The sequence below is a fragment of the Schistocerca cancellata genome, chromosome 1, assembly GCF_023864275.1.
Source record: "Schistocerca cancellata isolate TAMUIC-IGC-003103 chromosome 1, iqSchCanc2.1, whole genome shotgun sequence".
In the NCBI taxonomy this organism is placed as follows: Eukaryota; Metazoa; Arthropoda; class Insecta; order Orthoptera; family Acrididae; genus Schistocerca; species Schistocerca cancellata.
Window position 1 is genome coordinate 952,228,097 of NC_064626.1, and position 18,254 is coordinate 952,246,350.

Genomic DNA, 18,254 nt, shown 5'->3' on the forward strand with positions numbered 1-18,254 from the left:
GCACCCTATTGCCATGTAACTTCGTGGCTGAACTGTATTGGGAGAACTATTCTCGGTCCGCGCTTACGCCTATGAGATTATGGCTTTAGTACTAAATATCGATGACATTTCAAGGTTCAAGGACACCTTGGATTACTTTTGTCGCCTTGCTGGTGCACACATTAATGATCACAAATGCACGTTTCTGTCGTTGCGGGGATGCAATCAGTTGGTAATTCCTTGAGCGACGGTGATCGGTCGCTCCAAGACTGCAGGTATCATAGTAGATCGCAACCCAACCGCAATGGCAGCACTTAACTGGCGAGAGGATACGACTCGTGTTCAAGGAGCGGTTCTTGAAAACGAACGCCGTTCCGTTAGCCTCCTTCACCAAGTGCGGGTCTTCGGCACTTATATTTTCAGTAATGTGTACTATGTTGCTTCTGAGATGACGGCCCGCAGACTCAAACAATGGTCTGGTCGATTCTTGTGACGACGGCCACGACCAGCAAGCTCTGAAGATTAGGTCCTCCCTATATTAAAGTGAAGGCGTCTGTCTTGTTTGTACAACATTTACATTAAGTTTACATATTAACATTCACATTTTCATAAACATTTACACAGACAGCTTAATGCATTACATTTCGTTTATTTTCCTGTCTCCAGTCGGTCAGTCTGACTCCTCCCTTTGATGTTGGACGGATTAACCCCAAACTGCAACATTTCCGCGAATATTTATAATTGTTAGTTTCTTAGGTGTTGATATCCTTTCAAAGAAGCCCCACACTACCGGAGACTTATCCCGTTGGGATAAACCATATTGCCACTCCCTGTTGAAATAGTTTCCCCGTCAACATCCCCTGTTTGGTCTCATCTTAGTCTTCCAATAGTACCGACGGGGACTGCTTCATCATGTTATAGGGTCATTCATCATTTTCATCATGTTACAGGGTCATTCATCATTTGATACCGACTGGCGATCGTCTTCTCCACACAGGCCTTCGCCCAGCAGACCAATGTGACGAATGTCATCATGATAATACGATGATACCTTACTTCACGGGCTGGTCTCTTGTGGTCCGGGTCATTGCCTCTGGATTCGTCGACAGTAAGCTTTTCTTTACCGAGGGCCTGAATCCGCTTTTCTGGATTAAGTTCTTATTCGTCCGAAAGTATCCCTTTTTGCTTAGACGGAAACGAGTACGATCGTCTGGCTCCTGGGTCACTACGTTCACTACGTTGTTGGAGAAAACCACCGTGATCCCCGTGTTTTTCATCAGTATCTGGAGACCGGGAGTTGGAAGTAGCTGCGGCTCTCACGTTATCGAGCGCTATTTGCCAATATGCTTTTTCATATCAGCGCACACTCCGCTGCAGAGTGAAAATCTCATTCTGGATGCTTTTTCTTGTTTTTAATCGACAAGGTGTTGGTTAAGTTCCACAGAGATCTTTGATTCCTCCTTGTTTCCTGTGCCAAGTCAAGCAAAGCCTTGTTTTTTCAGTTTTCTTCTTTTTACGCACAGAAAATAAGAAAATTAAAAAAATTAAATAAATAAAATTAAAAAGAGTTACGTCAGCTAGTTTCCTGGTTATTCAGAAATTTTTCCTCTTGTTTTGTTACTAATAACTCGTTTCCCACTTGTCAGCGCATACTACCCGATGATTTTGACTATAGGTGTCTGAATATTCATGAACATACCAAACCAACCTGATGATGATAAGCAGAAAAAAATAGTAAGGCGACGGCTCGCGATAAGCGGGAAATCCGGAGTCGGGTCCCGATCTGGCATATATTTTCACTGTCGCCATTCAGTTACACAGCTGATGGTTGTCCGTATTCGCAGTTGCGAATAAATTTCAGTTCAGAAAACGTTTTATACAAATGTCAGGACGTAACTCATAAGCATGACATGAATCTTCACGCTTCAAACATTCGTTATAATTTTAGTAAGCTTAAGAGTATGGTGCGCAATATATTGTGTAGTAAACTTTGAGCTACAGTTGCCTGTTCTGTAAACTTTTATAGCAATATCTCTTCAGAAAACAGTATCATCTCTTACTGCAGTTAAATACTTACGTGTCTATGTCAATATTCGCTCTTTTTTCTGTGCGTTGACGGGCTTCTTCTAAGCAAGTGACTTAAGGTCATGATGTAAACATAGATCCTGAGATTTCAACTGTTGCACAGTAAATTCTGTTTTACATAGGCCCGGTTCAAGACCCAAAAGACGCAAGCGGTCGCTTGAGTCGCCAATCCGAACGGGGTACAAAAGACTCCTGATAAGGGGCTCTAAACACGCTACCACCAACCGTCTGCAAACAACGCGATCGTGCATGCCAGTACGTCGCACGTACTATCTTAGTTGGGACACTGTCAGTTGCTGCTTACAAGCACTAACAAACAGCCACTACCTGATAATGTCGACCAGATGCCTCGAGGAAATATTGTGGGCTACACAAACCATGGTCTGGCAGCAGACCCGACAGCTGTAACTTCAACATACCCACTCACAACGCCTGAAGTATCACACTGGATACTGTCTCCAGAGCATGAAGTACAGTATCTATGACCGCTCGTCAACTTGACTCTGAGTGGATTGTTAGTGGAAGGTCTAGGAAGGATGGAAGATTAAATTTTAATGTCCCATCGACTTCCAGGTCATTAGAGACGTAGCATAATTGCGAATTATTTCAAGGATGGGGAAGGAAATCGGCTGTGACCATCCTGGAATGTTCCTGGAGCGATTTGGGAAATCACGGAAAACCTAAATCCAGACGGCCGGAGGACGATTTGAACCGTCGTCCTCCGAGTACCAGCCCAATGTGCTGAACACTTTGCCTCCTTTCTCGGTGGCACTGTACCCGTGAGGGGGGGGGGGGGGGAGGGAGGAGGGGGTTGGGGGGGGGGGGGGGAGCAGCGAGCAGCAGGGACGATAAAGAACACACAGTGTTACACCTATCCTTCTAACCAACAAGGTGAAGACTTGTCTTCAATTGACGTGATCCGTGTCAATGAGAAGAAGTGTAAAACGGCGGGGGTCAGTTAACTGCTGGCAGTTCAAATGCATGGCGAATAAAGGCATGACCTAGGGAAATGGCAGAATGTGATACGAAGGATGATCTTGTGCACACTGTGCGTGTGAGTGTGTGTGTGTGTGTTTGTGTATGTGTGTGTTTGTGTATGTGTGTGTTTGTGTGTGTAGGCTTTATACAGAAGAGGCGACCATAGAGGAAACAGGGTGCAACGAAGTATAAATTGTGATCTGCGTTTGAATGAAAGACGTCAGTTCTCCAGAGTCCAAAGTCATATTTGGATCATTCAAGCGATTGTCTGTTGCTAAGGTAGAATACTCAAACTTTCTGGGTGTGTGCATTGATGAGAAATAGAATTGGAAGAAACACATCGATGATCTGCTGAAACGGCTAGGGGTTATTGCAAATTGCTATTAGGGTTATTGCAAATTTTGGTGATAAACATATAAGTAAATTAGCCTACTATGCCTATTTTCATTCACTGCTTTCATATGGCATCATATTTTGGGGCAATTCGTCATTAAGAGAGAAAGTATTCATTGCACAAAAACGTGTAATCAGAATAATAGCTGGAGTCCACCCAAGAGCACCTTGCAGACATTTATTTAAGGAACTCGGGACATTCACAGTACCTTCGCAATACATATATTCACTTATGACATTTGTCATTAGTAACCCTTCCCAATTCAAAAATAACAGCAAAGTGCATAGCTACAACACTAGAAGAAAGGATGATATCCACTATTCTGGATTAAATCTCACTTTGGCATAGAAAGGGGTGAATTATGCTGCCACAAAAATTTTTGGTCATTTGCCAAATTAAAAGTCTGACAGATAGTCAACCAACATTTAAAAGCAAATTAAAAGAATTTGTGAATGACAACTCCTTCTACTCAATAGACGAATTCTTAGGTATGAAGTAGTATCATTAAAAATATTAATTAATTAATTAATTAGTGTAAAGAAAACTTACGTTAAAGTGACATGTTCCGCATCATTATGAAAAATATGTATGTATGTATGTTAGAGAGGGTGTGAAGACCAGTCTTGTTCACATAGTTTCAACGGAGCTTGGAGTCTGCTACATTATCCTCAGAATTAATTTGGTTCTGAGCTGAATATAAGGCATGGACCAGCGACTTCGATAGTTCTTCAATAGTTCGTTCGCTAGTTAGTTACATGTTCTGTCGATCATTTGAATGACTCTTCCATGGAAATGACGTGGCATGAATCAGTTTACAGGATATGTATACATGATTGGTATTAACAATAATGAACACAATAATTTTTTGGTCCTACTCTTCTAATAACACCTATAAACAAGGGTCTTTTTTTTCTTACTGCCTACCAGTTATTAAGTAGAAATTTGTCAGTAGAATAGAAGAAGTTGTCCAGGAAAATAGATTTTAAGTTACATTCAGAGCTTTCTTTGCTGCCTGCCAGACATTTTGTTATTGGGCACATGATCAAAGATTTGTGTTGCCGGGTATTGAACTCCTTTCTAAGGCAATGACAGCTTTAATAATGAGTTATAAAGGTCATTTTTACAGTTCCATGCCTCAGTCTCTAAAAACAGAAACATTATGGAATCGATTGATTGTCTGTGTTTCAGTCTGTCTGCCTGTCCATCTGTCTGACAGTCAAGAACCCTTTCTCTCAGGAATGGGTAGACGTATCAAATTCAAATTTATCACATATTAAGAACTAAGGTCCCTTGGAACTACAAACGTTTTAAGCTTCTGAGTCAACTAAATCAAAGATATGGCCATAGATGTCACATATTTTGTAACTCCCAAACCCATTCATCAGAACCTATTTCTCGTTGACCTAGAATCATGAAATTCAGCAAGAAGCAAGGTTTCACACCAAAAGTAAAGTAAAAAAATCTGAAAATAGTTAAACTGTAATTATATCACACAAAAAATCTCTTTTCCATTAGAACACAAACTGCATTCATAGTACGTCAAAAGCATAATAGACAAACATTACTGCATTCAGACACAAAATATAAGTTATACTCATGTTTTAGTGAATAAATAAAAAACTTATTAAATCTTCTGATCTACATATATGAACTGATGTCCTCTGCTCCCTTCTTTTTGTATTTCGGGCCTAGTCTGAGAAACTGCTATATCGATTTTGATATAGCTTTGGAATTCCTGGGCCTGATATATCTTGAAAGTATCTACTTAGAAAACAGAGGAAAATCGTTGAGATTATCGATTCCTGTGATGGATGATACACATGTATGAGATTAAGTTTTTGCAAAGAACACTCGGTGCACAAGTCCTACTAGCACTTGGCCTATTTTATATTTCCTTCTGGTGTTGGGGTTATGGACACCATAGTTCAATCAAATTTCCGTAGCAAATACATTTACTGTGACGACGCAGTTAAAATGCCTAGCTCCTTCAAAAGGTACTGCATGACGTCGTGAGTGAACAACACATATTCTTCTTACTGCTCACTTTTGTGAAAACAATGCTTTCTTTCTAAGTGATGCATTATCACAGAAAATCATTCCAAATAACATTATTTTGTGGAATTATGCAAAATACGTCAAGAGGTTGATCAGATTGTTTCCTAGGTTAGCAGTTATGTGAACAGCAGAAGTAACTGGACTTAATTGTTTGAGACTCTCGGTAAAATGCTTCTTCCAGTTCAAGTTTCCAGTGATTTGTACATCCAAAAATTTGCAGCATTCTACCCTGTTTAATTACTCTTACTTAAGTGCTACATCCTGTACAGAATTGAATATATTGTGTGTTCTAAAAATTTAATTTGTCTGTTTTCTGGGAATCGCTTTATAATTCTTTGGAAAATATCTTTTACTGTCTCCTCTGTTGCTTTCTCTCTAATAAAACACCAGTACTCTCTGTATAAAGTAACAATTCTGCTTGTTGTATGTGAAGCTGAAGGTCATTCACATATATAAGAAATATGAGTGGATACAGAACTGCCTCCTTTTGAGATTTCTCCCCAGTCACAAAAATTTTCTACCCTTCTGACATGGTCTGAAGTATTCAGCAGAACGTTTTGCATTCTGTTTGTTAAGCATAGTTAAAATCAGCTGTGAGTAAAACCATCAATTCCATAAAATTTGAGCTTTTCTAAAAGAGTAATGTGATATACACAAAGGCCTTGGGAGGACCACATTATTTAAGGCTTGTTCTGTTTTATGAGTAAATGTATAAATACAATTCTCAGGTGTGCAACTCTTCTGGAATCCAAACTGTGAAAAGCTAGGTAAATTGTTTCCAGTTAAGTATGGGACTTCTGTTGAGCACATAACTTTTTTAAAATTTCAGAAAAAGATATCAGTATGGAAATTGGATGATAATTGTCTGTCTTGTCATCTTTCTTATGAACTGGTTTGACAATTGCATATTTTAACATTTTTGAAAACATTCTCTGTGTCATTGATACATTATGTACTCGTAAATTACTAAGGACAATAATTATTAACTAATTCTGTTTGAAATTCCACCAACACCACATGATCTTTTATTTTTTAGAAGTTTTATTGTTCTGTTCACTTCGGTGGAAGATGTCGATGCTACTTGTAGTTGCTTAAAATCTTTGGTGTTAGTTTAGAAATTGTTTGTTAAAAGTACTTGCAGCTTGTGACTGATCAGTCACAACATTGTCATTTAGTTCCAGTCTTATGGCATCTTGTACACTGACTAGCGTTCTGTCTCAAAATTGGCTCTGAGCACTATGGGACTTAACATCTTAGGTCATCAGTCCCCTAGAATGTAGAACTACTTAAACCTAACTAACCTAAGGACATCACACACATCTATGCCCTAGGCAGGATTCGAACCTGCGACCGCAGCAGCCCCGCGGTTCTGGACTGCAGCTCCTAGAACCACATGGCCACCGCGGCCGGCGCGTCCTGTCTCCCATTTGAAAAAATCTCATATAGTTTTAATCCTACTACCTGCATTATTCATCTCTCAGAATGTGCATTCTTCCAGATATTTTAATGACTTTCCTTTAACTACTATAGTATTTTTCCTAGTATGCAAGTAATGTGGCATCTTGACTTATTCTGGCTCTTATTTAAATTACCCTCTTCCTCTCATGTCAGATTTTAATATCCTTAGTTACCCACAGACTACTTGTCTTTTGTAATGTATATTCTGGATAATTTATTAGCAAACTCAACTTTCAAGTACTGACACATGTTTGCTAAGAATGAAATTGTATTTGCCATTAGCATCTCTTTCTGTATACAGCTAATACATACCACCACTTTTAATTTGCTCATACAACATTGTACCCTGTTCTCGTTAATAGGCCTCACTGTACTGACCTGCTTCAGTGCTATAAGGTGTCATATTGTTTATTTCCATTAATTGTGCATTAGTAGCAGATGGTAAATTAAAAACTGGGTACACATTAATTCTTTCAGGCTGAACACAGTCTATAAAAACGTTATCAGTCAGTGTCCTACAACCTTGTTGCAAATTAGGTGGAAAATTGATTGCTGAAATTATATTGAAACGCCCAAATAACGATTCTAGTTCAGTTTTCCTGTCCATATCTCTTAAGAAATCAACATGAAATCTCCACAGCTAATCACAGTTTCTTCCTGTCTGCAGGTAACTTAGTAATGCATCAAAATTTCTCATGAATATCTAGATGTTTCCTAGAGGAGATCAGTAGACTGTTAAAATTATCAGAGAAGTATCTGCAGTAACGACTCACAACCACATGCTTCTTGGGTCTGATCAACACACATACTATTTGTTTCGATGTTTCTGAATTTGTGTCCACCTTTAACATATGTTGCAACTCCTCGTTTTTCTATGTTAATCTTATCTACATGAAAATGATGCTAGTCTGTAATCACAAGTACTTAACTACTCTGTTCCTGCAGTTACATGGTGTTCAGGGAGGCACAGAACATCGATCACCTCACAATTTTCCATTTCATATAGGCATACAAGAAGGTCATATTTTGTTCTTCAGACCTCTAATGTTGTGATGAAACAATTTTATTTTCTTTTAATGGAAACTGTTACATCTGTGGTGGTCCTGTTCCGCTTGAATTTCTTTCAGTACTGTCTTTTTGTAACAAGACTCTAAACTAAATAATATACCCCTTCGACTCTAGTTCTCACAGACATCTTCTCTTCTGTGCTTGTAGCCTCCCTTACAGTTTCTGCTGGATGTTCAGCTCATCTTTCCTTCCTTCTCCTACTCAGGTGCAGGCCATGATTTCTGTATCCCCATTGTATATTCTATGATAAGCCAGATCGTGACTTCTTGGACTCGTGTTATAGGTTTCCCTATATGGGTCAGGCTTGTGATACACGTCAGAGGCTGCTATCTACGTGTGTGCTCGCGTATGGCGTCTTTGTGAGAAGTTGTTTAGCTTAGGCGACTCTCCATCAAACGCAGACAATGATAGCTGTAGGAAACTAAGACGTACTGGTACAAGACTCACAAAAAATGGCACCCATGAATGAAAAGATTAAAATCCAATTTACCAGTCTACAAAATCCTAGAATCGTTATCAGTGTATTTCATTACCAACACTTGGACCAACAAAGAAAAATGAACTAATTATGCAAAGTAGTCGAAAAATTCTTCTCATGTAACGAGTTGTCATGTCACTAATTTACAAGTAGGTGAGTAGTATACTAACATTACTAGTCCTAGAAAATATTTTCAAAATATATGCTGCCTTCTACACATTTAAAATCCATTTTCGTGATGCAGTAAACGTTGTTCAGGAGAAATCTATGTTGCGAATCTTAAATCGATGGTACCAAAATAATTATTCCCAAACTGAAATGAGGCTTCATGAAAAAGCCAAAAACATACAGATCATTGTCATATTATAAGTCAAAGGATGTCATCTCGTAGCACATCTTGTTTGGTGCATATACAGTGCTTGAAGAGATGGGAACTTTACCTCAATAATTTCCAATATTTCAGTTATTATTCCTGCATGGAGAGCACTCCAATAACTTATCACATCTCTCAATGTACTCCGGTAACCTATGCGAAACTATAATGGTACTATTCTTCCAGATGGACTCAAGGTTTGGACCATTCACTGGATAGTTTACCATTTCATCAACAGAAGTGACTGTCATCATCACCAAGATCCCAGACATTTCCTGGGGTAAGGGTAACCTGTGTACATCCTGTCTTCATTGAGTACAATCCATACACTGCACCACCAACTCAATGCATGGCATAGTGTCCATCTGCCAACCATGAAATGGACTGTCTCCTAGTAATACCAGAAGCTCTCCACCCACATGTTCTACAGCCTTCTCATCAGGGGGATTAGAGCAAACCACAGGTGAAGATTCAGGCCTGGTTTCATACTTATGTGCTCAAAATCAATTCAGGGATTAGTGTGAAGCCTGTGTAGATGCAGTCTTTCCAATGAAACTATTTGCTGCTACACAACCGCTAGTTATTCCTGCAGTAAGCATTGAAGTGCGGCGCCTTCTTGTGCTTCATTTGGCTCTGGTAGTGGAGGCTTTGTCTAAAATTCGTTGTGTGGCCTGCACAGTGTCCACCAAAATATCAGTCACCAATACAGCACTGAAAACCATACACATCATCCAAGGTGCACCAAAGATCTTTGTTCCTGAGAATGAGTCTTAGATTACCTCTTCTTAATTCACAACCTTCCTAGACATAAACAGAATGCACAAACACCCCGTTTCACTTGACTTCAAACTAACAGGTCGAATGGTTTGTGAGAAACTTCTGGGCAACAAACGCAGGTGTGGCATTCTAATAGCTTTACAGCTCCATTCCCATAGTAATAATGAGCGTATGGCATTGGTGGCCGGGAGACCACTCACGGGGCGGTTCAGCCGCCGCTCCACAGGTTCTTTAACGCCACTATGGCGACTTGCGAGTGAATAAGGATGAAATGATGATGAAAGACACACAACACCCAGTCATCTCGAGACAGAGACCCCGCCGGGAATCGAATCCGGGACCCCGTGCGCGGGAATCGAGAACGCTACCGCAAGACCACGAGCCACAGACTCCATTCCCAACAACATTCGAAGCCCACATGAGATCTTACTCGACTACTGTCATCACTGATAAATCTCCTGCAACTACCTCCTCTGGCAATGCAAGCCAAGGGATAGCTTTACTCCACTGGGACATATGTCTGTGCCATGACATTGAACCTGCCCACAGACACATACTGGATGCATTACGCACCTCGAAATTGCAATCAAAGATGTAACAGTCATATTTTGCTATAATCGGCTAAGGCTGCTAAAGTCATGTGGCAATGCTTAGCTGCACCTGGCACCAAGTTCTAGGATGAAGCTAGCCTTACTAGAGCACTATACAGCTGGAGATGGTTCACTACTGGTGAGAGAGGTTTTTAATTAGTTTCATATGAAGGAAGTTCCCAACTGTCAAGCAAGAGAGTATTCACCTCATCCATTGAAGGCATGGCCAAAAAAGTTGTTTGGTACATCAATAATGTTTATTCATTGTTTTACTACCTCACTGATGAGTTAAGGTATAATATTTGCTGTTAAATACGAATAGAAGCAATTTTAATTAGATAAATGAAGTATGTTTCTGTTCCAGATACTTTTTTTTACTTCAGTGCCTACTACTACGAATTTCCTGTTATACAGAAAATGTATACATGTATATGCATCATAAATATTGCATGTACTATTATACATGCATTATAGAAAAAACACAGCACTCAGACCTAACCATTACATAACTCACACTAACCAAAATTCTTTAGAAATCACAACTGGGTTATTAATTTCCCATCTAAAGTAGCTTATGCAGGGTCAACAGAAAAAGAAGTTAATCATGGAAGTGGGTGATGACAACTAAAATTAACTCATAGCTCGCCCACTCTGAGGCAAGCTTCTCATGTGCAGTGTGATTTGCAAGGCACTCACTACGTAAATCCCAGGGTAATGTAAGAATGACACACAGATACGTGGATCTAAGCAACCCCACAGAAAAACTGATGAGATAAAAACGCAACTGAATCTTGTTTGGCACATCTTACCTGTGATATTCATGTTCTCACAACATCTCAGACAAACTAATAAGTTGACTATGTAAACTAAGGAATTGTAAATTTGCAAGTTTTTGAAAGAATATACTCAACATCTAAAAACTTGTATCTTGAAGAAAAAATGATAGGTGAAGGGAAAGTGTATAATAAATTTTTAAGAAATCATTTCCAATAGTACCATTTTAATATCCATGTTAAATAATATAATCACATTATAAAAAGTACCCCTATATACTCTTACATCTTTTATCAATTATTACCTTAGAACAATGGAAAATCCAGGATGCAATGCAACAGTATTACGAAAAGGATAGTTGCTACTCACCATATAGTGAAGATGCTGAATCGCAGATAGGCACAACAACAAGATTGTCACAAAATTAGCTTTTGGCCAACAAGGCGTCTATTTCTGACAAAGACCTTGTTGGCTGAAAGCTAATTTTGTGACAGTCTGTTTATTGTGTCTATCTGCAACTCAGTATCTCCACTGTGTGTTGAGTAGCAACTATCCTTTGCATAGTATTGATATCATCTTAGAAATTACATTAATACTGAAATCAGAAACCAGTGTTCTAATTACAAAATGTATAAATAAAGTTAGTCCTTTCTGTAAATAAATATAGTCACTAAATTTTATACATCTTCATATACACAGTACTATGAATGCCTCCTTATGAAGTATGGCGAAAGTTATTGTGGATTCCATTATTTTATCATGACAGAAATTTATATCTGTATAGAAAAATTTGTTTGTTGTGTAGATAGATAGGTAACAACACTGTTTTAGAAAAAGCAGCTCTGAACTGCTAGAGTTGGTCTTATTTATGACAAACGAGAAATGATGCCATCACTCAAAGAAATTTATGTCTTCCTGTGCATTTCTCTAGAAACTGCGTTAAGGTATTAAATATATATATAGAATTCCGATTTTTCACTGCCAATTTTAAATTGATTTGTACACCAAAAATGCCTGATGATGTATAAATAATAATATAGAAGGCAGCAGGGTTATCATCACTCTCAAAATTTCAGAATTATACCTAAAGAAATTTAATGGACAACAAGTACTATATAAAAACAGTCTGCATTACATTAGAACCCATAAAACATAAAGAAAACTAGCAGTGTGAATGTGAGGGTAGAGAGGAAACATAGTGCTATCAATAGGAACCAATATAACTGAATTGATTTTGTTTAAGGATAAAATTTTTAGTAATGAACAATGATTCCTTGCTAAAAAACTATGTGTTGCGCCCCATTGTGTGCAGCATCTCAAATGTTGTAGTTACATATTATTATTATTATTTAAAACTAACATTTTACTTATAAAATAAGTGTTCAGTGCCAGATACAAAGAAAAACAAGGAAATCATTGGCAAGCTTCAGGAAAGTACCATGACAGTAACAGAAAACTGTTTTTGAATTATGAAATCTCGTCTCTATTGTAGGAATACATTCTTATCAACTATACTGGAAGAATTTTTTTTTTGAATGATCACAAAATAACAATAGTTAGAGTTCCTTTATAGAAACAAAAATCAACTAAGACATCAAAATAGCAAAATAATAAAGGAAATATTTAAGTCTGTTTCATGATATTTCTTAAAGAAAACCTATTAAAATATGTGATCTGAATAATAAGTATGACTGAATTGGAGTAAAGGCCTTACAAGTCTACTCAGTGGTTTGTGAAATCGAAAAATACCTTGTGAAAAAATGTGCTATTTTGTCTCACATGAAGCATATGTAGAATTTAGTACATACTGTAATTTTGAATTTTTATTGAACATTTGTTCATGAAAATGCACTTTGATGGATCTTATGGCACTGCAATGTATTACAAATAAGGATATGTTCTGACAAAATGAAATCATCTAAAGTTCTGAAGTTACTGACATCCAAACTGGAAGTGATTAGGCTACACAATGGGGGAGAATTCCTCAAATGCATTCAGACATTGTGTAGTATTCATGGTAGACAGATAGGAGAGGTGACTTGTTTAAAACCCGTAAAATAAAGTAAATAAAATCAGCAACACAACCAGAGAAAAAAGAAAAGTGCTATTTTATTTAGGAATGGTTTCATTAAAATAAATCTTCATTTGACAATAAATAAGCAGAATCTGTATATAGACTCTTAACAAATAACGATGCAGCCACACTCTGTTTCATATTTGTGACAAACTAATAACGAATTTTTGCAGGATCTATAACAAACAAAGTAAGTTGTTTAGATACTATTATACAAAAACTGAGTTAAAAGATCTATGTGTTGCCAAAATTGAAAAAGGCTGTTGTTTTGTTCCAAGTGCATTACTTTTTCAAATGTCAAACTGCAACCAATAGATGTCTCTTGAATTTTATGATAGCTTATATAATGGAAGTAAACTAATGATACCTGCCAATGCTAGTCATACATGCTCCTAGAATAATATCACTTGTTACAGAATAATGCAAAATTATCTAAAGGTTCGTACTATACTAAGTAGAAATGCTAAAATTGTTCTTACATTGTTTGTTCACAGTACATATTCTTTAAATCTAGTAATCAGTGTTACTGACTGTCATTCACTGTAGTGATTCTTGTGGAAATCCGATCACAACAGTTTCACATATTTCTTTTGAACAAGAAGTTAAACATCTCTTCTTCGAGCCTCATTTTTGATTGAGCTGGCCAAGCAAAGAGCAAATACTATTCCAACAATCTGAAACAATTATTTATTGTCTTTAAAACATAATTTTAATTAAAAATTCGTAAAGATGAATCACTTTATATTATTTAAAATATACAGTAAATCAGATATAGTGGAACGCAAAACTTTAATATGTAAGTACAGCTTCATTTTAAGTGAAAATACAGTTTTGTTAACCTTTGTTTGTCTGGTGCAACTTACTGTAAAATTAAGACACTATTTAGTGCCCTCGTCTTCCACTTTAAAGAATTTTTCTGTTATTCATGCAGACTCCTTTTTTTTTAAAAAAAAACAACTAATTTTATTGATGTAGGGTAAAAGTGCACATTGGTTTTAACGCAAGGTATTTGTTTCTTTGGTGATTATGGATAACATAACTGTATACAACAGACCAGAATGCTGAGAGTGGACAGATATAGGTGAATTATATCCATGTCTGTTAACCTTCAGGTAATATGGATAATATGACTTTAGAGAGAGATGGATTATGGACACCGCTAAATAATACTTTTGTAAATAACTGGAACTCCCTTTGCTGCAGTGACTTCCAGAGTCAGTTTGCGTTCTATTTACTGGTGCCTGTATTTAATATTCGTTGTCAATGTTGGTACACCAAAGGAAAATAAAAGAAATAATAAAATCATACTACAGGTACATATTTTTACATGAGGGAGTATCTTGACACTAAATTATCTTAGTGCTCATGATGAAAACTGAGTCAGTGAACCAGTTTCATTCTAAAGGAATTCAGATTATGTGGATAGCTGTCAGAGTAATTACACGACAGTCTAGTGCTGTTACATCACTGAAAATAAGTGTGCATAGTTGTTATGTGCAAGATGTGTAGGTTAAAATTAAGAAGTAGGTAGTTACTACTCAATAATAATGCTTATTCACCTAATACGAGAATTTTTGTCACAACAGTTGCAAGTAAAAATTGTTGATGTTAGTGTTAAAAGACAAATTTTTTTAATATAATTTCACAGTTTATAGGACCCTGTTATGACGAAATAAGCACTGAAACCCTTCTTTCTAATACTACTGCATGACTGAAATTTGTATGCACAAAACCTAAGTACTACATTTAAATGTAGTAATGCCAGTACTGTACTACTTCAAAATTGTATATAACATACAGTCATTGCTACATTAGAAAAAAACAAACAAAGATAGGAGAAGGAAATTTGCAAGATAAGAAAAAAATTATATGTTGGTGGCTCTTATAAATTTTAGTTGAAAAGAGGCTATAAAAAGATTATAAGTGCTATAATTTATCATTTTTATTTGTTCCAAATGATATTTGTACAGTCTGGTAGCTGTGTGGTGAAGATTCATTTGCTTCTATCACAATACTAATATCTTTCATAAATTTTTTTAATAATGCTTAACAAGTGTATGTATGACACATATTAGAGAGTTTTATGAAATGGTAGTGCCAACAGATTCTGATTCTTGAACAAAGGATATGTTTATTGGGTGTAGATGCCGAGAAATTCTTTGCTCAAAGACATAAAATTTCTGGAATTTGTAGGACACACACACAAACAGAAGCTGTAACTCGTTAAATAGTTTTATATCAATGATAGAAAAGTGCATTACCAGAAAATATCAAGGAAAGCACTGTTTACTTTGATCAGAACAGTGTACTGATAATAATACATTAATTTCATACCTCAACAACAGCTGCTCCAATTGCTATACCACCCATTATGTGTCCTGCATAGCTCAAGAAGTTCTCCATAGCTTCAAGACAGCCAGTAGTGTAGTAAGGTGCTGAATTAAGAATTCCAATTCGACAAGTGTCACCTTGTTTGCAACAAGAAGATGGCAAGTTAAATAAGCCCATCTTGAAATAATCTTCTGGTCCATCTGCTCCACAGCATTCTAGCTGCAGTTGAAGGAAAGAACAACAAATATTCATTCAAAGTCTACAGACACATACATTGCATCAAAGTACTATCCTACCAAAGATCTAAGAAAATAGTCATTAATTCTACAAAGTAATGATAACCAAATTTTTAATTGCACAGGAGGGAGAAATACTCATTTATGATAAAGGAGCTATTCATAAATAAATCATAATGTAAAATGTACATAAATAAATATGTTCCATTGTTCAAAATCATAAACCTCCAGAAGTTCTTCAATGTTTGCTCTGAGATTCTGACACAACGTTGCATTAGAATATCTGCAAACTTTGATATACCTACTGGAGCACCATATGGCATATAAATATATAACTAATAAATAAAGGTGATACATTGTTAGCAAAAACCGCATGTTCATTTGTTCAAAATCTTAAGTCTCTAGAAGTTCTTCACCAGTTACTCTGAAATTTTGGCAGAAAACTCCATTCCAATATGTGCTTGTTTTTGTATACCTATTTTAATGTATATATTGTACAAAGAAATATGTAATGTGTTAAGGGGAAATATTAGTACCAAAAAATCGTATTACAAAATGTGAGGGAGAGGAGGAAAGAGGAAATGGACAGTGTGGTGGGAGGAAATGGACATAGAAAGTGGAAAGGAGGAGACAGAAAGAGAGTGGGAGCAGAAGGACATTGAGGAGTAGAAGATGGAATAAGAAATGTGGGAGGTGATGGACAGAGAGAGGGGGCAGGAGGAGATGGAGAGAGGGGACGAGGCGAAGATGGACAGTGGACAGAAGAAGATGGGAGGAAGTGATAGATGGAGAGAGAGGGGAAGGAAGAATTAGACAGAGAGAGGGAGAAGGGGTGATGGACAAAGAGAAAGCGAGGAGGAGATGGATAGAAACAGGGCCCACTGTTAGAGCTCTTTCCTGTTCCATTCATGTATGAAGTGCAGGAAGAATGATTTTTTAAATGCCTCTTTGTGTACTGTAACTAATATAATCTTGTCCTCATGATCTTTATGGGATTAGTAAGTAAATGCTTGTAACATATTCCTAGACTCGCCATTTAAAGCCGTTTCTTGAAACTTTGTTACTAGACTTTCACAGGATATTTTCTGTCTACCTTCAAGAATCTGCCAGATCAGATTCTTCATCATCTCTGTGAAACTCTCCCACAGATCAAACAAAACTATGACCATTCTTTCTGCCCTTAACTGTATATGTTCAATATCCCCTGCTAGACCTATTTGGTATGGGTTCCATGCACTTGTGCAATATTCTAAGATGGGTCGCACAAATGATTTGTAAACAATCTCGTTGTACACTGATTACATTGCCCTAGTGTACTACCAATAAACCGAATGCCCTGCCCATGACTGAGCCTATGTGATCGATCCGTTTCATGTTCTTACTAAGTGTTACACCCAGGTGTTTGTATGAGTTTGCAGGTTCCAGCTGTGACTCACTGATATTATATTTGAAGGATACTATGTTTTTCATTTCCTGAAGTAAACAGTTTTACATTTCTGAACATTTAAAGCAAGTTTCTAGTCTTTGCACCACTCTGAAATGTTATCAAGATGGGGCTGAATATTTATACAGCTTTTTTTCAGACTATACTTCGCTGTAGGTAATTACACCCCCTGTGAAAAGCCTGAGCTTAGTATTAATATCGTCAGAAAGATCATTGTTGTATGACATGAGCAGTAAGAGACCCAATACACTTCCCTGGAGTACACCTGAACCTACTTCTGCATCAGTCAATGGATCTCCACCAAAGATGACATTCTGGGAACTCCCTACCAAAAAATCTCACTCCCATCACAAATTTCATTTGATACCGCATACCATTGTGCTCATTCTTTTGATAATATCCGTTTACGTGATATTGAGCCAAGCGCTTTTTTTGAAATCGAGAAACAATGCATCTGCCTGACTGCCTTGATCCGTTGCTTTCAGGATGTTACGTGACAAAAATGTGTATTAGGTTTCACATGATCTATATTTTCAAAATCCATGCTGGTTGGCATGGAGGTGGTCGTCCTGTACGAGGTACCTCATTATATTCGAGCTCAGAATAAATATCAAAGATATTCGATGGTAATCTTGTAGATTACTTCTTCTACCCTTCTTGAACATAGATGTGAAATATGCTTTCTTCCAACTACTGGGCCCAGTTTTGTGCTAGAGGTATCTACAATAGGTTATAGTTAACAGAGGGGCTAACTCAGGAGCGAATTGAGACCAGAATCTGATAGGGATTCCGTCGGACCTAGGAGCGTTGCTGAATTTTAACGATTTCAGACGTTTCCCAACGTCACTGTAAATAATTTTTATTTAACTCATCTTTTCAGTGGTACGAGAAGTATATTTGGGGAGTACTCCTGGATTCTCCTTGTTAAAGATACATTAGAAAGCAGTTTTCAGCATTTACGATTTTGTTGTGCCTCTCTCAATTTGAATTCCTGCCTTGTTCATGAGTGACTAGACATTAACTTTGGTGTCGCTAACAGCCATCCTGTAACAGATCCTTCGACAATATTCTGCTACGATATTCCTTGAAGATTTTACACTTTACTCTTTGATCGCTAAACTCGTTTCTTCCAGCGTCTCTCTATCTACAGCCTTGTGCTT

The 18,254-nt window shown here is 37.3% G+C and overlaps 1 protein-coding gene across 2 annotated transcripts in view; it reads right to left on the reverse strand.

Moving 5' to 3' along the window:
• The window catches only part of LOC126162774 (23 kDa integral membrane protein-like), a 191,746-nt gene that overhangs the window by 157,568 nt on the left and 15,924 nt on the right, over window positions 1–18,254 (reverse strand). The window contains exons 4-5 of one of the 2 annotated variants that reach the window (XR_007535112.1): window positions 15,418–15,633; window positions 11,542–13,757 (exon numbers count right to left, since the gene is read on the reverse strand). Coding sequence is in view for 1 of the 2 variants with exons in the window: in XM_049919480.1 (XP_049775437.1) it covers window positions 13,686–13,757; window positions 15,418–15,633 (288 nt within the window). In the remaining variant the exon portion in view is untranslated. Of the gene's footprint in view, window positions 1–11,218; window positions 13,758–15,417; window positions 15,634–18,254 lie in introns of those variants that run through there. The other variant, XM_049919480.1, reaches the window with a different exon arrangement.